Consider the following 21,376-nt stretch of genomic DNA (forward strand, 5'->3'; position numbering starts at 1 on the left):
TTCAGGGTCACATTCTATAAACATGATAGCACTGTTTAATTGTAGCGTATTATCCAGCACATTGTGTGGTGTTATTTTATTTGTTCTCAATGAAGAGCTGCACTTGGAATGCCTAGGGCAAAGGAACCACAGCACCTGCACCTTTGTCGTTCTGTGGTAATCCTTATTGCTCCAGAGATAATCCTTCTGGTTCCGTTGTTTCCACATAATTGACCACCTACCATGTTTATTCTCCAGTTTTCCACTAAAGGTATAGATTCTGCCTGCTATGTAACTTCTGAACTGCTTAAAATTATCCACCTTTTTTTCTCCTTCTGCTGAGAAATCATCCAGAGAAATCATCTTTCAGTTCAGGAAAGCAGCAAACTATAAGGAGCAGAGTCCAAACTATGTCAAAGGGTTGTTGTTGTTGTTCATTCGTTCAGTCGTCTCCGACTCTTCGTGACTTCATGGACCAGTCCACGGCCGAGCTCCCTGTTGGCCGTCACCACCTCCAGCTCCTTCAAGGTCAGTCCAGTCACTTCAAGGATGCCATCCATCCATCTTGCCCTTGGTCGGCCCCTCTTCCTTTTACCTTCCACTTTCCCCAGCATAATTGTCTTCTCTAGGCTTTGCTGTCTCCTCATGTCAAAGGGTTAGGTCTGGCTAATAATGGGAGTCATCATGAACTCACATAATGGAGCCTCAATTCCTCTTACCATTGTTCCCACCCTGTCCCAAAAACGTGTTGTAAAGGAATTGAAAGCCTATATATACCTCTATCTATGTACAGTTTTCTGCCTTGTCAGTGTATAACAGCATTGAATGGTTGTCGTATAGGTGTTCTGTGATCCGCTCTGAATCTCCTTCATGGTGAAAAGAGTGGAATATAAATAAACAAATAAGTGGTTAAAAAGGACTTTTGACAGTAATGGACATAGCACATTTTTCAAAATAGTGAGAATCATAAACCTCATAATACGCATGGCATAAATCCAGTTGGTAGATACTTAGTTGTACATGAAGCCCATTGAATCGGTGTATTGACTCTTTTTTATTATTATTATTATCAAACTTTATTTGTAGCCCGCTACCATCTCCCCAAGGGACTCGGTGCGGCTTACATGAGGCCGAGCCCACAATACAACAATAAAACATAGCAACAGTAATACAACAATAAATAAACTCATAAACAGAAAATAGCAATAAACATTAACAATAACACAACGACGTTTAAAAACCTATGGCAGGGCCAGATGTACTAATTAATTTTTTTAAAAAAATAATGCTGGGTGTGACCAGGTGACATATAAACAGGATGGAAATTTTGGAGAGGGATAGGGCATGCAGACAACCCTAAATCACTACTAAAATGTGTTAAGGGACATATTGCTGGGAGTTTCTTTAATCTGGGAAGACACACTGGAACAACCACGTTTTCAGGCTCCTCCTAAAGGCTGCCAACATTGGAGCATGTCTGATGTCCCTGGGGAGTGAGTTCCAGAGTTGAGGGGCCACCACCGAGAAGGCCCTGTCCCTCGTCCCCGCCAATCGTGCTTGCGATGGAGGCAGGAGCTCAAGCAGGGCCTCTCCAGATGACCGAAGAGATCATGTGGGTTTGTATACAGTGATGCGGTCACGTAGGTAGGCGGGTCCCAGACCATTTAGGGCCTTGTAGGTAAGCACCTGCACCTTGAATTGGGACCGGAAAATGAACGGCAGCCAATGGAGCTCCTTAAACAGGAGAGTTGACCGCTCCCTGTAAGGAGCACCAGTTAACAATCTGGCTGCCGCTCGTTGAACCAATTGAAATTTCCAGGTCGTTGCTGGGGTAAGTGACTGGATTTTGGCTTATGCCTTGTAGCGGGAGTCAAAATGGTTTAGTGGTTTCAATGATGATTGGGAGAATAGGGTTCGAATCCCTCTTGGCCATGGAAGCTCACCAGGTGACCTTGGTCTAATCATGCACTCTCAAACAAAGAGGAAGGCAATGATATATCCCCACTCAATATGTATCACTAAGAAAATCCATAATTTGGTGTGCCTTAGGGTTTCCAAATAAAACAAAATGACTTCCAGACCACACCTGGAATATTGTGTCCAATTCTGGGCACCACAATTCAAGAGAGATATTGACAAGCTGGAATGTGTCCAGAGGAGGGCGACTAAAATGATCAAGGGTCTGGAGAACAAGCCCTATGAGGAGTGGCTTAAGGAGCTGGGCATGTTTAGCCTGAAGAAGAGAAGGCTGAGAGGAGACATGATAGCCATGTATAAATATGTTAGAGGAAGCCACAGGGAGGAGGGAGCAAGCTTGTTTTCTGCTTCCCTGGAGACTAGGACGCAATGGAACAATGGCTTCAAACTACAAGAAAGGAGATTCCATCTGAACATGAGGAAGAACTTCCTGACTGTGAGAGCCGTTCAGCAGTGGAACTCTCTGCCCCGGAGAGTGGTGGAGGCTCCTTCTTTGGAAGCTTTTAAACAGAGGCTGGATGGCCATCTGTCAGGGGTGATTTGAATGCAATATTCCTGCTTCTTGGCAGGGGGTTGGACTGGATGGCCCATGAGGTCTCTTCCAACTCTTTGATTCTATGATTCTATGAAGGGCCACAAGAGCCGTAACCTAAACTCAAGACCTCTGCCATTGATGCAGATCCTCCAGTCAAATGTGCTTTGCCATTTTTCTCTTTCACAAAGATATATCCTGCGTAAGTGGTCAGTCAGGGGGAAAATGTTGCAGAGAGCTTCCTTGGGTGCTTCAAAATAAATGTCCAAAGAACCCAGAAGCAGAGTTTCCACAAGTTCTCAGGCATAGCATAGAACAACTAAGCTAATTACCCATCAAATTATGAAAGGTTTACCCATCAGCACTTGTGAGTGATCTAGAAAGAAATCAGAGTAGCTCTTGGACAGAAATGGGGATACAGATGAGGACTATTGGAGGCATGACTTAAAAAAAACAAACAAACCAGCAGTTATTTACCCTCCTTTACATTCTCAAATATGAGGGCATTTTTTTAAAAAAAGTTTTGAGAGCTCCATGCAATGTGAAGTTTTTATGAACTATTGCATTTTTAATTACTGTTCCAAAGAGAGAGATCTCACAATTCTTAATTTGCTGCAAAGAACTTCTATTTAAACTCTTTGCAAGCTCTCCAGGGAGTTTGTTTTAAGGTTTCTCTGAGATATAAGGCCTCCAGAGCAGAATAAATATAATGGTGGTAAATGGCTGCTAAGTGGGGAAATGCCTCTTTGGGATTTGCACTTGAAAGATTGTGGCAACTTCTTGGGGGAAGAGCGGGAGAGATTGATTCCATGACATTATCTTATCCCCAGGAGAAGAGATTAGTCTTAACTTCCCCGGAGAATTTTCACAGCACTGACTTTATTGACTTAGAGGAGAAAATAAGCTATATAATTACTGTTAGGATGTCTAGATTTCCCCATATTTTAAATTGCCCTTATTGCTAGAAATATTTGAGCATTTCAGCATAGAGTTGGAAAAGGTTGCTGGGGTCATCCTGTCCAACCTGTGACTGAGGAATCCAAAACTAAGACCTGATTTACACTGCCATATAACTTTATTATGAAATTGTATTATGAAATTGCATTATATGAAAGGAAGAACGGCCTGCCTCAGGGAAACGTGCTTGCCCCATCCATGTTCAACATCTACACAAATGACCAGTCACTGCCAGAAGGGACAGAGAGGTTAATCTATGCTGATGATCGTGCCATCACTGCAGGGGGGCTTTGAGATGGTTGAACAGAAGCTCTCCGAACCTCTAGGTGCTCTTACTGCCTATTACAGGGAAAACCAGCTGATCCCTAATCCATCTAAAACACAGACATGTGCTTTTCATCTCAAGAACAGACAAGCATCCCGAGCTCTGAGGATCACCTGGGAAGGAATCCCACTGGAGCATTGCAGCGCACCCAAATACCTGGGAGTCACTCTGGACTGTGCTCTTACCTACAAGAAGCACTGCCTGAACATCAAGCAAAAAGTGGGTGCTAGAAACAATATCATACGAAAGCTGACTGGCACAACCTGGGGATCACAACCAGACACAGTGAAGACATCTGCCCTTGCGCTATGCTACTCTGCTGCTGAGTATGCATGCCCGGTGTGGAACACATCTCACCAGGCTAAAACAGTGGATGTGGCTCTTAAGTCTGTTCACGGGAAGCAGGTGAACATAGCACTGAATGAAACATGCAGAATAATCACAGGATGTCTCCAACCTAAACCTGTTGATAAACTCTACAAGCTAGCTAGCATTCCCACCCCCCCCCCCCCCCCCGGATGTGTGACAGGAAGTTTCTGCTAATAAATGTGAGAGAAATAAGGTTGAACACTGTGAAAGCTACTCACAGCATGGCTATGAGCCTCCTCCCAGTAGACTCAAATCAGGGAAAAGCTTTATGAGAACCACCACTCCTCTTAATGTTTCCCCAGCAACAGCAAGGGTATCCCTCTGGGCAGCTAAACCAGGAAATCCCAACTGGATGGCCCTCTGAAAGGGTCTTCTTCCAAGGGCAAACCAAGAATGAGCAACTTGGAAGTCCCTGAACTGACTCAGAAGTGTAGTGGGCAGATCAAAAGACATCCTGACAAAATGGCACTACCTAAAAGAATCCCACACCTTGTGCGACTGTGGAGCAAATCAAACAACTCTGCACCTGTATGCTTGTCCACTGTGCCCTGCCTCATGGACAGAGGAAGAATGTTTAAAGCTACAGACAATATGGTCGCTGCTGCCCGGTTTTGGTCAAAAATTATTTAGCTACTTGTGCTCCTATTTTTATCAGTATTATACTTATTTATGCAATACTTTTGACAAGAAATAAATAAACCGGGTTGTTGTAGGTTTTTTTCGGGCTATATGGCCATGTTCTAGAGGCATTCTCTCCTGACAGTTTGCCTGCATCTATGGCAAACAACCTCAGAGGTAGTATGCTTGTCCTGTATGCTTGTCCACAATGCCCTGCCTCATGGACAGAGGAAGAACTATTTAAAGCTACAGACAATGTGGTCGCTGTTGCCCGGTTCTGGTCAAAAATTATTTAGCTACTTGTGCTCCTATTTGTGCTCCTACTTGTGCTCACCAAAGAGGTGAGGATGCTTGCCATAGATGCAGGTGGAACGTCAGGAGAGAATGTCTCTTGAACATGGCCATATAGCCCAAAAAAACCTACAACATGTTGAAGCCATGAAAGCCTTCAACAATACAATAAATAAACCCTTAAATGCGGTCCTTCTTGTATTATAAATAAAATGTTTTATAAACATATATAATTTTTATTGATAACATATATGAAATAGTGAGAGTTACAGCAATAGCAATAGAGTAGGGACTTAAAAACCCCCTCTTATATTAAATAAGACATTTTGTGCATCAGCAGAACCTTATTATTATTGCAAACTGAGCCCTGCCCTAAGGAAACAGTTCCAGAGATGACTCTATCTGCTTCACAGCTCATCAGGTAACTGACAAACAATACTGGTGGTGTTTTTTCCTTTAAGCCTTTGGGTGCCTTTGTACTTTAATTCACAACCTTGAGTTATGAGAGATCGCTGCCCATTGTTAAATACCATTTAGCCAAAGGGTTAAGCCAGACAAATGCTTCTAATATGATGTTGGCAACTCTGCATGCTCGTCTCTGTATACTAAGCAAAGGAAATCAAATGTGTTCCATTTATCTCTCATTTTATTTTCAGTGCCCTGATTCGGCCTGTAAGCAAGATCTGTTAGCATACCTCCAGCGCATTGCCTTGTATTGTCACCAGCTCAATATCTGTAGCAAGGTGAAAGCAGAAGTCCAGAACTTGGGAGGAGAACTTATCGTATCTGGGGTAAGTTATCTTCCATATTGTACTGTTTGCCTGTCTTGGTTATTATATTTTTTTAGAATATTCCATTAAAATGTTCTTTGTTTCCCCATTTAGGTAGCTGTCAAAGTAAAACTAATCTTAATCAAAAGTTTCATTCTTTAAAAGGATCACTGTTGTTAGTCCAGAATTATGACCCTAATAATTTATTTATTAACATTTATTAAATTGCTATTAAATACTATTAAACAACAGTTGATTATAATAACCAATTATTAGCTATTTCTTTATACTTACCAAAGAGTGAAGGCCAAATAGTTCTTCCTCCTCTAAAAAACAGAGAGAGTTGAACATCTCTTTACTGCGAAGAGACAGAGAAAGTTAGACTTTGAATTTTGGAAGTTAGACTCCCAGAATCTCTAGCCACCTATATTTATGTATTTTAGATATCTTAGTTAATTTAGTTTTTTACGCAACCCCTCCCAGAAGTAACTAAGAGATTTAAGATTGTTTCAGGCAGAACCTTACCTCTATTATTTGTATTTTCCGTTCCCAAGATAGAGAATACAAAGTATTGTCGAAGGTTTTCATAGCCGGAATCACTGGGTTGTTGTAGGTTTTTTTGGGCTGTATGGCCATGGCCTAGAGGCATTCTCTCCTGACGTTTCGCCTGCATCTTTGGCAAGCATCCTCAGAGGTAGTACCTGGGGTTTGCCACTTGTGCAGAGATACTACCTCTGAGGATGCTTGCCATAGATGCAGGCGAAACATCAGGAGAGAATGCCTCTAGACCATGGCCATACAGCCCGAAAAAACCTACAACAACCCAGAGAATGCAAATCTCTTGAAACACTTCTAAATCAGAGATAACTTCAGCAAATTCTAGGATGGTTTATGCACAACATCTAGCCACTCAGATTTTGCACTAGAGAGAGCCACTGGGTAGAGAACCAAAACAAGAGGCTCTTATTCTGGGACCACCTGGGGTTTGCCACTTGTGCAATTCCTTTATTATTATTCCCACCCCACCAGATCTTCACTCTTTCCACTTCACCTGGTAAAATGTAGTCCTGCTTTCAAAACAATTTTTTGTCATTTACAAGGAAGCCCCTGCCGAGCTATGAATATTATAATTATTTGGAGCTTTTTAATATGACGGCTCCAGGTAAATCCATTCTCAGCAATTTTCCTCCAGTGAGCATAAAATTGTGAGCTTAGTGCCATATCTGATGAGTCAGTGTGGTTTTCAGCTAAGGTGGATCATGCATACAAACTGGGCTGAGCAAAAGTCAGAAAACTCACAAAAACAAATGGTTTCCATAAAAAAATAGGGCAGGGAGAAGGAATAGTTGTGAAACATTCATCAAATGTGTTCCTACTAGAGGTATTAACTGCTTCCGTAAATAATTTGTTCCCCAACACAAGACACAACCCACCCTCAGTGGATGCCATGAGCATTTGATCTATTGAGATCCTCTCAGCCTCAATCCAGCTGTCTGGGAGCCATTTTTCTCTAAATGGAACCCATGTGAATGTAGTCCACTTAAATAATATTACTATATGAGTAAGGGTCAGTCAGGAGTAATAAGGTTTACATCAGTGGTTCTCGACCTGGGGTCCCCAGATGTTTTTGACCTACAACTCCCAGAAATCCCAGCCAGTTTACCAGCTGTTAGGATTTCTGGGAGTTGAAGGCTAAAAACATCTGGGGACCCCAGGTTGAGAACCACTGGTTTACATTATCCAGAGGCCATAAATGCCATTCCTGAAGGTCTGCCACAGTTTAGCATGGTCAAGAAATCAACCTAGGAAGGAGCTATTTAAAATGGAATAAAGTTCATTATCAGATCCTGGAAGCAGATTTAGCTCTCATTCTATTAATGTATTAAGTTATAGTATTTACTTCCATATGTCTGAATAGTTCCTATGGGAGTGTAACAAACCATACATTCAAGACAATGACTGTGTGCGGCTTCTATGTCTGCAAGGTGGTGAATCTCCTCTTGGTTTTGTTTCATATTTTCAAGGAGAATTCTCCAAGGGGCAGAATTTTATCCCAAAATAGGTTCAGCCCCTTGGATGGTTCCTTCAAAATCCAGAACTAAAACCTGGAACGAAGTCATTTGCCCCACTGACATGAAACCCCCCGGCCACTGCTAACTGAGAAATAGCAATAAAAGCAGGAGGAACTGGAAATGTCCAATAAAACCGATATCAACAAGATCCTAACTCTTAATGTGTACAAAAAAATTTTTTTTATTCCACAAATTATCCCAGTCTTTTTGGTCAAGATGTGTTTTATGGCATTCTTCAGGTGGGAAAAACAATTTGAAAGGCCACCTGCAGAGTCTGTTTCCCACATCACTTCTCCAAAGCTTGCATCTGGCAACTAATCAGATGGGCTAATTTGTGGAATGAACCCTTTTTTTTCTGGATACATCCTAAAACTCAGTATCTCTTTCAGATAGAGGATAGCAATGCCATAGATTACAATACCTGCAGTCTCACCTTGACTCATAGAAGCCATAGTAATTTAGTCTGTGTATGTTCTCCCTCTATTTTTCTTCCTCTCTTTCTCCCTCTCCTAAATCTATTTTAGATTCCCTTCTACCCTATATAGAGAGGTATGCACATACATAGAGAAAGAATCACAATGACAGGCATTTTCCAAAGCCATGCCAGTAGATGGGATTGTCAGTCAGAGTGGAATAATTTTGGTGACAGCAGTCTTGTGATCCAACCTAAATGTTCTGCTTCCCTTCCTTTCCTCTGTCTCTCTCTCTCGACACGCGTGTGGAGTGTTGTAATTTTAAAATCTTGATGTTCCTGCAGCTGTTGGAGCCACCTCGTCTTCATCTTTTTATCTCTCAAGTAACAGGCTTTAGATCTTTCTCCTTAGACCTCCTGGCATTAGCAGGACCTGCTTCCCATCCTCATTAGTTATGATCACATCCACCTGCCTCTGACCAGTTTCTCCAATCAGCACGTGCATCCGCTTGGCAGTTGTGCTTTTCTTTTTTTCGTTTCTGTCTTTGCTCTCCTTATCGCCTGCAAGAAGCTGGCCTTGGGCCGCCGCTCCAATAAGCTTGCCTCAGTTGTCGTTGGCATACCATCACATGCTGTGAAATCAAAGCAGCCAAACTGTTTGACTTTCGCATTCCCAGTTTGGTCGTCTTTTGCATCTGTCGCTTCCAGATTTTCATCACCACCGTCTTTATAATTTTGTTCCTCATTTAGCCATAATCCTAAGTGATGCTACCACCATCCTTGCGAATTATGAATTGCCTTTGGCATTGCCATCAATGATATGTGTCAGAAGTCAAAACTTAAACCCGGAGATCGTTGGTGCCAGTTTCCCTTGATTTCCCCCTTCCCTCCCTGATATGAAATTTGTACTTTTGTTCTTTTGGAGAATATCACTTATACATATTTACAAACTAAGCAAAACATGAATTTAATACCTTTCTGGCAGTCGGTAATTTTTGCTGCTTAGCTTCAAAGTACTGTGTACTGTATGCTTCAGGACTATCCAGAGATCTGGATTCTCACTTCACTTCATCTATAGCCTCCTTGCCTACTCCCTGCTTTCTGCTTCCATCTTGTGCCTCATTCTCTCTTGGATAGCCAATTGCAAATAAACTGTATTTTATTTGCATACAATGACCAGATTCATTGCTCTGAAACTAGCATACAGTACAGTGCGCATTGCCTCTTGCAAAGGACTGCCAGTCAGAAAATCCCATTGCATGTTTTTATAATTCTGGCCCGCCATCATTTTAAGGGGCCAGCTTGGATAACAGTACCATACAGGTATACATATTCTCCAAAGAAGACTGATCTGCATGTTTTGTTGTCTGGTGATGTTTGTATTGAAATTGTGTCTCAGTTACTTGGTGTTTGCAATGAACCGGAGGCTAGAGAACCATCAAAACATTTGTTGGTGTGTGGTACATAGTTGTATATGTGTCTGGCTTTCTTTTCTTAATTCTTTAGGATCTTCCTTAAGGATCCAGTACGGGTGAGATGGGAATATCACTACTCCTGGAATTTTACATCTCATTAAACAACCAATAACATATAACAAACTTGAACTGAAATGGGAACGTTGTGATGGTTCAAATGAATAAATGACCAAATGAGCTTGAAGGAAAAATTTGTAGTGGAAGCTATATTTATATTAGGGATGTAAATATTCCAACATTTTGTCCTCACAAGTAAGGGCAGATAATTTCCTTAGTTTTCTTCTCACTGCAGGAAAAGCAAATATTTCTGCAGAGTTCTCATTTGATATTGTATATCCTAGGAAATTACACTACATGGAAATACATTTATTTATATATGCAAATGTATTTGTATACAAACCAACAGGTTGGCAAACACAAAATATACATGACTTTGTGTAATTTCCCAATCATGTATTTCTAAACAGAATATTTTTCCAAAACATTTCTGGATATGCAGATATTAGACAAAACCTGTGAACAATTCTTTCCACCTTGGCTTCCCTAATGTCAAGTAACCCATTTAGAGGGCCGGTGAATGAATAACAGTGAATATTTTTTCCATACTTAACTTATACATTAGCAGTAGTATATTTGATGTGTATAGAAATGAGTGACTACAGTAACACCATATGATCCAGTTGTACATATATGCAAAGGTGAACTGATGGCTCTGTGTGCCATTCAGAACCGTGTGATGTAAGCATAATCCTGCTTTGTACACAAATATCAGGTGTACACCTGGTTGTTGCATGGAAATTGATACTTGAACAGATTAAAAACAGTAATAAAGAGATTAATCCCATCTATTTCATGAAAGAGGCTATGGATGAGTTGGTATGCTTTGTTTTAGCCTAATAGTGCTGCCAGGTCTAGGAATTGAATTGTGCTTATTTTTATTGATTGGTTAATTGAAATTGCATGCCATTCCATATTACAGATGGAAATATGATAGATAATGCAGGCATTACAGCAGACTCCCTCTTAGAGAAGGCATCTCTTCTAAGATAGGGCCCAGCAATCACATTACTTTTAAGTTCTGGTTAATTAAGTCTGCAGAGTAAGAGAGAGAGAGAGAAGTAAACTTTGGACAACTTCTGCTGTTGGGTACTTCTGGGGAATATCTAAATGTTGATTATGCTCCAGTCAGGAAGGAGAAACAGGAGGGGATGGAAGGTGAGAGACAGTAGGCCATGGCTTGTGAAAAGTTGGATGCTTACGCAGAGGAGGAGGAGACTGTCTCCCAAGTGCACCTTTCCAAATTCTATTCTATGTTGTTAGAAATAAAATGTTGGCTTGAATTAACAAAGCCAGTTTAGTATATGGATTGAGTGATAGACTAGAATTCTGGAAGACCGGAGTTTGAATCCTTACTCAGCCATGGAGATCAACTGGGTGACCTTGGGCATGCCATACCCTCTGAATCTTAAGAGACGACAATGGCAAGCCACCTCAGAAGAAACCTTGCAAAGGGAATCCTAGCATAGTGCTATTATAATCAAAGAGTTGGGAGAGACCTCATGGGCCATCCAGTCCAACCTCCTGCAATATCCCTGCTGCTTGGCAGGGGGTTGGACTGGATGGCCCATGAGGTCTCTTCCAACACTTTGATTCTATGATTCTAAGTCAAAAATTACATAAAGGCATGTGACAATTACCAATAACAAGATTAATTTGGTTCCAGAAAAGTAATCCTTGAACCTTTAGGACAGATCACAATAGTTTTGGAGTTTGATGGGTCAATTCTAACTATATGAAGTAGGAATAAGATGAATGTTGAGATTGTTGACTGTATTTTAACAATCCACCAACTGTTCATTCATTGCTGTCTATACCTTTATGGTAGCTTGCAAGCAACCTAGGTGCATATAGTCCTTTTTTAATGCATGGTGGCTAGAGAATGTAATCAGGAATCGCATCTATATTTACCAGTTAGCCAAATCTGTGCGCATATAGATGCCGTTTGATTTCTCAATCACATTTGTTGTGAATATGGAGAGAACTGATGACATCTGGACTCCCCAAAACTGAAGGCTAAGTGGAAAAGCATTAGGAGCGTTAGAAGCATAATTTCTCTGTGAATGCCAATTGTCAGTAACCCTAGAGACTCCCTCTGAGTTTTATTATGAAATCAAGGGGATGATATACAAAATAGAGACATGAAATGGCTGAAAATAACTTTATTTAAGAGTCTTTAGGGATGATCACCAATGAAACAGCTGGATTATTACACAGAGTTATTGAAAAATCTATGCCAGCACTAGAAACTGAAATGTGATTTTTATTTTAAAGATATCCAGAACCATTTAAATAAATAAAGTTGTCATGTTCTTTGATAGACCATCTATTTAACAGTGACACTTGTTACACTGAAATTGCACTCCATTTCTGTGCTTCATTCTCCACTTGACTGTGGTGTCATTTTGTTTACTTAAATGAGCTCAATTTGTCAATAGTCTACTTTTGGCTACATTTACCAGCCTTTTAATATTGGAACATTATTTATGACTTCACTGGAATTCTTCAAGACATGTAGATTGTAAGCCCAACTGTATTTAAAAAAAGAAAGCAAATATGTTTGTTGCTGTTGTTGTCGTTGGGATATGGGTCATCTTGCCAACATACTTTTAATAAAATGGGAGATCAATCCCTTATTGACACATGGAGGAGCTACACTCCTAGGTATTTATTCCCTGTCCCTTTGTCCACCATTTAGGGTTGGAAAAGGAGGAATGAGAGAGCCAAGCACTCAGTTCAATTTATTTTGGAGACCTTTTCATGCTCTTACGTTGCATACTTTAGCTATTTTTATTTGTCGTGTCAGAGCAACCAGTCCATTATATTACATTTCTAACAAAACAAAGCAAACAAACAGACAAATACAAAACTTGTGAGTTTGGTAGTTGGTTAAATGTCCTTTGACCAGTATCTGGCCACTTGGAGTACTTTAGCTGAATTATAGGATATTCATACATTGCTAGTTCATTGGTCTTCAAGCTCATCCACATGGTATCAAAGAGATAGTGTTTTGACTTTCTCTTGCTGAAAGAGACCACCAAAATAGAATAAAGGAAATAGATAGAGAGCTGCCACAACAATATATACATGTATAGTCAGTTTACACAAGGGGTCTTGTTTCTCTGTGTAGTTGTGTCTGTGTATAAGGAGAAACCAATTGAGGAAACTGGTAGAACAATTCATTTTGTGGCAATTGCTGTGACTGGAACAAATCCCCAAAGCTGTTTTGCTATTGCAGAAGTTACCACAGAATGAACAACACATAAGAGATTAAATGGAAGGGAGGCCTCTGCAGTTTAGATGGTGTCATGTGTTATCAGTCTGGGGCAGATGTGAAAAATAATCTTGCCAAAATAAGCACAGGGTGTGAAGGATACTATCATACAGAACATAGTGTTGAATGTTGTTGAAATCACGGAATTGGTGGTCACTGTGTGCACTGTGTGTTCAAATGTGCTACTTTGTCACTGGAAAATATGAGAAATGATAGCACTTTGGTCACCCAAATCCATATTAAATTTGGAAGACAGAAGATTGACAATTCCCAACAATGAGTGCTCTTCTGAAATCTCTGTGTTGATACTGACACAACACTGAACATTTTGCCTAGAATTCAGTTAAATCCATGATCTCCTTATCTTCTCATTAAGGAGAGGAATTTCAATATAATCTATCATGAAAACCTAATCTCCTATGTGGAAGTAAGATCTCGTATCGGAAAGATTATTAACGTTTTCCATATTTCTCTATGTTCCTTCCTTAGGGTGTGGTGCTTTCTACCTTTCTTTAACTGCAACTCCTCTCTTCTTTGCTAAGTGTAACACTGCAGTATCACAACAGCTACTCTTCTAAACAACAGTGTACTTCCATGACTTATATTCTTCAAAACAAATCTTGCTTGATTCTACACTTCTTGCATGCTGCAAACCCTGTCTTGATTTGTCTTCTAACCTTCTTTCAAATTCTGCCCACTCTTAGAGTGCTCAGACTAAAGGTATTTTAGTAACATGTTAATTAATAAAATATCACGTATCAGTTATATAGATTCAGAATACTAAAAGATGAATGGGATGGAACTTCAAAACATGAAGGTGCAACAACTTCTTCCAAGTTGCCGTTCTTAATCCACTTGCCTGAAGAAATTTCAGCTTCAAATGGATTGCACGTGGAAAGGGAATCAATTTCCTTCCTAGATCTAATTTCTATTTGATCAACCTCCCTGATTGCTTAGGTTAGCTTGATTCCACATTGGCATATTTCTGTGCGTAGTTCCCTTTGTTCTCAAATATACGCCTTCCAACTCTTTTATTTTATTATACATTTGACTCACAATACAATCTAATGCTCTGTCATTCCGTTTCATTCTTTCTCCGTCTCTCATTCATTAAATCCTACCCTCCAGCTTTGGTATTCTGCTTAACATCCATCTTGTGTCCTAACAAATTGTGTCTCCTGTGTGGAGAGACTCAAGTAGGCTGTCAGTTGTGGCCTTATCATTGCTAACAGGTAGTGAAGTCTCTTCAGATCTTTGCCAATCAGTTTACGGCACTTCATCAAACCCTTCTTAACTATCATCTAGAAAGGAGCCTACTGACAAAAGTTGTTTGGTTTCTTACAACCCACCAAGAAGATACTACACATTAAAACACAGGATTAGAGAGACCCTCAGTTAAAAAGACTAGGAGGCATAATAAAGAAATAGAGGAGGATAGAGGAGTAAGAAAAATTAGTGAAGTCCTTATCATTGGTGTTTCCTCAGAAATAAGTATCTAGTCAACTCATAATACAAAGTAAGCATTAAATCAGTTCCAAGAGTGCTTCAGACCCTAATATTAAAGCTTCATATATGAACAATGCATATGTTTACACCTAAAACTAATATAGATTGAACTTCTCTTATCCAAAATAATCCAAAATGGACTGAGATGGTGACCTCTTTGCTTTCTGATGGTTCAGTCTACACAAATATTGTTTCATGCACAGCAATGTTAAATGTATTACATAAAATACTACCATGACATTCTGTGAACTCCCATCTTCCTCTTTTAGAAGTGGACAATGGGCAGGAAAATTCATGCTATACCTAAGCAAGAATTTGATCTGCTTGTCTTCTGTTCCCTTATAGTTAAATATAACTTTTATGAAATACTATAAGAGCCCCTTAAACCATAGACCTCATATTCTTGGTTTGACTTATCTTCGTCTATGGGGGGGGGGGGGGAATCTTATTAGAAATTTGCTAGGTTCTCCAAGGGATTCCACGGAGTAGTGTTGGAGGACCTTGCAAATTCCTTGAAAGATACTAGGCTTGGGTAACCATGGAAAAATTTGGTTCTAAACTCGTTTTGTTTTTAGGGGGCCCTTGTGTTTCATTTTTTTAAAATAATTCTGAAATTTTCCTTTTAAAAATTTTGAAATATACGAAATTTCGTATAATTACGAATCGATTCGTTAATGGTGGACGCAATTGCGCAATATGCTAAAAAAACCTCCAAATGGGACAGGGGAACTTCTGAAGCTTCCCTCTCCCTCTGTTGTTGACTGTTGGTGTGATAAAACAAACAACTATAAAACTTGCACCAGACATGCGAAAATAATTACGAAATAATTACAAAATAATTACGAAATAAATTGAAAAAAATTGTCTCGAATCTAATTTACTCCTCACACTATTCCTGCATGGCTCAATATTGGATCGTAAGCTAATTTAAATACGAATTAATAACGAATTATGAAATTAACGAACGAAACCGCCCAAGCCTAAAAGATACCTCTCTGGAAATCTCCAGATCTACCAATAAATCTCTATGATAGGCTAGGACCAGAAAGACGTTAATTTATTGCTTTGTTGTTATAACTGCAGCATCAGGTAATCACAGCCCACCAGGGAACATATCTCTTGTAGATACAAGAGTGTTACTGTATCCAGATGATTAATGTTTTGATTCCCTAAATCCGAATTTATCCCATGTCTCATTGATTTTGTATTGTAATGCTGTACATCTTTTGTGTTATTGCCATTCTTCTCCATATCACAACCTAACAATTTGAGTAATTCTGCAGAATCCATTATGACCAACAACTATCCAAATATTCAGTCGAAACACTCCTGGAAAAGCTATATAAACAGCATAACCCAATGATTTCCCTGGGTTTATATCATTGTGTTTTGCTCTGTACAATCTGTGATTCTTCAGGTTAAGTGAGACAGATTCTTCTTATTGCCTGTGCAATAAACAGTAGTAACAATAAATTTAGTTGCAATAAAGATAAATAAACGATGCTATTATTTTTTAGGAAAATATAAATTGATGAATAGTAACAAGACAAGTAATTGTATAACCATTGAGGTTATGTGCAGGTTATAAACAACAAAATTGAGCATACACCCACTTACGCATTTACTGCCCTTCATAAAATCTCTTTAGTGAGGATCCATGTATACTGTACATGATAAATTCTCCATAACAACAGAAAAAAACAATATTAAAATATAATTTAATTTATCCTATTGAAATGCCAGAGTGAATGAAAAACATGTTTATCCAGTAAGTTATGTGATTGTTGTTCTTGTGAGCACAATGTAGAGTGCTGATCAAGATAAATATGATTTTCCCAAATTAAAATAAACTTTTTATATTGCAAAAATTAAATGAGTTGATAAACAGGTTTAGCATCCTTTATCCAGAATTTTCAAAATCAGAAATACTTCAGAATCCAAAATTGTCCACATGGGTGACTGAGATAAGGAAAACTTTGCTTTTTGGTGGTTTAATGTACTCAAGCCTTGTTTCATGCACAAAATTATTGAAAATATTGAATAAAATAACATTCAGGTTATTTGAATGAGATTTTCCTGCTTCTTGGCAGGGGGTTAGACTGGATGGCCCATGAGGTCTCCTCCAACTCAAGGATTCTATCATTCTATGTGTATAAGGTGTATCTGAAACATAAATGTATTTTGCATTTAAACTTTGGTCTCGTCTCCAGGATATGTCATTATGAATATATATGCAAATACAGTTAGTCCAAAACCAGAATTTTTTTTTTTAAATCCAAAACATTTCTGGCCCAAAGAGTTTAGGATAAGGGATATTCAACCTGTATCAAAAACTCGGAGGCTCCCAATGAAACTATCTCATAGGCCCATGATGGCGAACCTATGACATGTGTGTCAGCACTGACACGCATAGCCATTTCCGATGACACACGGTCGCATGTGGCCGCATACAGAGAAGATGGGGCCACATCCCAAGAAGGACATTTCATACTCGGCTCCTACACCAGCATTTTTCTATAATGCCGAGATATATGGCATTATAGAAAAAAGCAGGTAAGTTAAATAATTAGTTTTTGGTTTATTAAATACAGTTATATATGACAATAATATATTTTTGTTTTGTTGTTCATTCGTTCAGTCGTCTCCGACTCTTCGTGACCTCATGTACCAGCCCACGCCAGAGCTCCCTGTCGGCCGTTACCACCCCCAGCTCCCTCAAGGTCAGTCCAGTCACTTCAAGGATGCCATCCATCCATCTTGCCCTTGGTCGGCCCCTCTTCCTTTTGCCTTCCACTTTCCCCAACATAATTGTCTTCTCTAGGCTTTCCTGTCTCCTCATGATGTGTCCAAAGTACTTCAACTTTGTCTCTAGTATCTTTCCCTCCAGTGAGCAGTCAGGCTTTATTTCCTGGAGGATGGACTGGTTGGATCTTCTCGCAGTCCAAGGCACTCTCAGCACTTTCCTCCAACACCACAGCTCAAAAGCATCGATCTTCCTTCGCTCAGCCTTCCCTAAGGTCCAGCTCTCACATCCGTAGGTGACTACAGGGAATACCATGGCTTTGACTAGGCGGATCTTTGTTGCCAGTCTGATGTCTCTACTCTTCACTATTTTATCGAGACTGGACATTGCTCTCCTCCCAAGAAGTAAGCGTCTTCTGATTTCCTGGCCACAGTCTGCATCTGCAGTCATCTTTGCACCTAGAAATACAAAGTCTGTCACAGCCTCCACGGTTTCTCCCTCTATTTTCCAGTTGTCAATAATTCTTGTTGCCATAATCTTGGTTTTTTTGACGTTTAGCTGCAACCCGGCTTTTGCGCTTTCTTCTTTCACCTTGATTAGAAGGCTCCTCAGCTCCTCCTCGCTTTCGGCCATCAGAGTGGTGTCATCTGCATATCTGAGGTTGTTAATGTTTCTTCCAGCAATTTTCACCCCAGCTTTGCATTCATCCAGCCCCGCACATCGCATGATGTGTTCTGCATACAAGTTAAAAAGGTTGGGTGAGAGTATGCAGCCTTGCCGTACGCCTTTCCCGATCTTGAACCAGTCTGTTGTTCCGTGGTCAGTTCTGACTGTTGCTACTTGGTCCTTGTACAGATTCCTCAGGAGAGAGACAAGGTGGCTTGGTATGCCCATCCCACCAAGAACTTGCCACAATTTATTATGATCCACACAGTCAAAGGCTTTAGAATAGTCAATGAAGCAGAAGTAGATGTTTTTCTGAAACTCCCTGCCTTTCTCCATTATCCAGCGGATATTGGCAATTTGGTCTCTCGTTCCTCTGCCTTTTCTAAACCCAGCTTGAACATCTGGCAACTCTCGCTCCATGTATTGCTGGAGTCTTCCTTGCAGGATCTTGAGCATTACCTTACTGGCATGAGAAATAAGGGCCACTGTACGGAAGTTGGAGCAGTCCTTCGCATTTCCCTTTTTTGGTATGGGGATATAAGTTGATTTTTTCCAGTCTGATGGCCATTCTTGTGTTTTCCATATTTGCTGGCATATGGCATGCATCACCTTGACAGCATCATCTTTTAAGATTTTAAACAGTTCAGCTGGGATCCCGTCGTCTCCTGCTGCCTTGTTGTTAGCAATGCTTCTTAAGGCCCATTCAACCTCACTCCTCAGGATGTCTGGTTCTAATTCATTCACCACACCATCATAACTATCCTCAATATTATTATCCTTCCTATACAGATCTTCTGTATAGTCTCGCCACCTTCTCTTGATCTCTTCAGCTTCTGTTAGGTCCCTGCCATCTTCGTTTCTTATCATACCAATTTTTGCCTGAAATTTACCTCCAATGTTTCTAATTTTCTGGAAGAGGTCTCTTGTCCTTCCTATTCTGTTGTCTTCTTCCACTTCCATGCATTGCTTATTTAAAAATAGTTCCTTATCTCTTCTAGCTAACCTCTGGAATTGCGCATTTAACTGGGCATATCTCCCCTTACTATCACTGTTTCCTTTTGCTTTCCTCCTTTCTTGGGCTACTTCCAGTGTCTCAGCAGACAACCATTTTGCCTTCTTGGTTTTCTTTTTCTTTGGAACGTACTTTGTTGCCGCCTCCTGAACAATGTCTCGGACTTCTGTCCATAGTTCTTCTGGGACTCTGTTTACTAAATCTAGTCCTTCAAATCTGTTCTTCACTTCCACTGTATATTCGCTAGGAATGTTAGTGAGATCATATCTAACTGGTCTGTGTATTTTTTGTTATTAAACTATAAATATCATGAAATTATTGGTTTTTTTCTCGAAGTGACACCCCACTCGAGTTATGCTCGTTTTTTTTGGCAAGTATTGACATACCAAGCTCAAAAGGTTGCCCCTCATTGTCATAGGCCATTGTATTTTTCAAAAATCATAGAATCATAGAATCAAAAATCATAGAATCAAAGAGTTGGAAGAGCCCTCATGGGCCATCCAGTCCAACCCCCTGACAAGAAGCAGGAATATTGCATTCAAATCACCCCTGACAGATGGCCATCCAGCCCCTGTTTAAAAGCTTCCAAAGAAGGAGCCTCCACCAAACACAATACTGTTTCTCAGTAAGCATGCAAAAACTGAATTAATCATGAATTAAAATATGGTATAATAATAATTTAATAAATATAATTTTGTTGAATGTTTTACTTATGCATCTCAGCTAGTGTAAGTAGCTTACAACATTAACTAATCTAAAACCATGTTACTATAATAATAATTTATTAAAAGCAATTAAGACAGTTTAAAAGATATTCAAAACACAACAAAGAGTGGAAAATACAATACCATTATTACTAATGTTGTTGATAGCAATATTGCTAGGTGTTATACAACCCTAAAAATGAAAATGGTTACAACAGTGGATCTCATATGGAGTGTCATCGCAACAATAGGAAATTATAGGTGAATCCACTTACACTTCTCTGTTCTTAGAGTTTCTTTGAATGAGTTTTTCCTTGTAAGAAATCATTCCCCTGAATCAAAATCAGAATTATACCTAATTGCTCTTAGGGTTCAATGAAAAACAGGTCGTAGCCCTGAATCCTTCTTTCACTATCCTCCCAATAATATTGCCCCCTAAAATACAGTGCTTCAGCTATTCATTCTATTTCCATTGAAGGATTTCTCTTTAAAAATGTTTTCTGACTTCCATTCAGTTTATTAGGAACTGTATATTTCTTGGGAAAATTATGTTTTCATCCTAGAAAAAAAATGTCACTGGACCTAACTTCTAGACTAAAATGAGTGGTTACTTCTATCTCGTTTTGTTCTCATCTCCTGGACATTTGACGTGTGCTTTATAAATCAGTATATACCATTCACTTTCTCCCTCAGCACAGCCCAACAAAAGCCACATCTCAGCTTTAGGGGGGGAAAACCCATAGGAGATAATACCCTTTCTTGCAAACAAGGTTCTCTTTGGGTGTTATGGAAACCAAGCAGTGCCACACATCCCATAAGCATAGGTCTCATTCAGCTCTGATACACTCACACACTTGAGAGTCATCAAAATTCAACAAGATTTTAAACTAAATATAGGAACCATGTCAGTACTAATCTCATGCAATATTAGTACAACTACATACATTCCTAAACAAGTTTTCCAACACCATCTTGCTACCTGAAACATACCAAAAGACATGAGTAGTGTGAGCCACAGCGATGCTATCTCTTATTTTGGACTCTATTTATGACCAAGCAGGTTAGCTACTGCTGTTACAGGGTCTTCCCAATCCTTCACTTCCCTTTTCACACAAAGTCAGCTTTTAATATAGCACCTGGATGTTCCCTAACTCACTTTCAAGTTAGATCCAAAACACACCTTCACTGTTCCTTGGCTTACCTGTGCTAAGGGAGCAAGAGAGGGAAATAGCAAAGCAGGGTTACTTCTCTCCCCAAAGGATCCCTGGCTGCTTTTCCAGAGCCTAGCTCTTTCAGCACACATGCCCCGGTCCTTCCCTGGCCCTTCTCTCCTTCCCCTCTACAATAGGGCACAATATTTCTCCTGCTCTCTCTCACTCTCTCTTTTCTGTATCTCTCGGAAATCAGACTGGAGTTCAGAGCACTTTCACTACCTTTTATGAGGTAGAGTGTGATGTCATAGATGGGGGCAGGGCTAGTCAACTTTCTACCCACCTACCCACCTGTGCTGAGGGAGCTACGCTTGCAAATGGAGGCGGTGACTCTTCCATGGTGAGTAACTTTGTTTCTAATCTATTTACATTTTCAATCAAGCTTAAGTGGTTTTGAGGTTGGGAGATCTTAAAGTGGGAGTGATA

The 21,376-nt window shown here is 39.9% G+C and overlaps 1 protein-coding gene across 2 annotated transcripts in view; it reads left to right on the top strand.

Annotated features, from left to right (window-relative positions):
• Nucleotides 1-21,376, top strand: part of CTNNA2 (catenin alpha 2) — a 138,113-nt gene that overhangs the window by 93,113 nt on the left and 23,624 nt on the right. The window contains exons 8-9 of one of the 2 annotated variants that reach the window (XM_067468555.1): nt 5,705-5,839; nt 21,147-21,290. In XM_067468555.1, the coding sequence (XP_067324656.1) occupies nt 5,705-5,839; nt 21,147-21,290 (279 nt within the window). The remainder of the gene's footprint in view (nt 1-5,704; nt 5,840-21,146; nt 21,291-21,376) is intronic. The other variant, XM_067468556.1, reaches the window with a different exon arrangement.

The sequence above is a fragment of the Anolis sagrei genome, chromosome 5 (genome assembly GCF_037176765.1).
Source record: "Anolis sagrei isolate rAnoSag1 chromosome 5, rAnoSag1.mat, whole genome shotgun sequence".
Classification (NCBI taxonomy): domain Eukaryota; kingdom Metazoa; phylum Chordata; class Lepidosauria; order Squamata; family Dactyloidae; genus Anolis; species Anolis sagrei.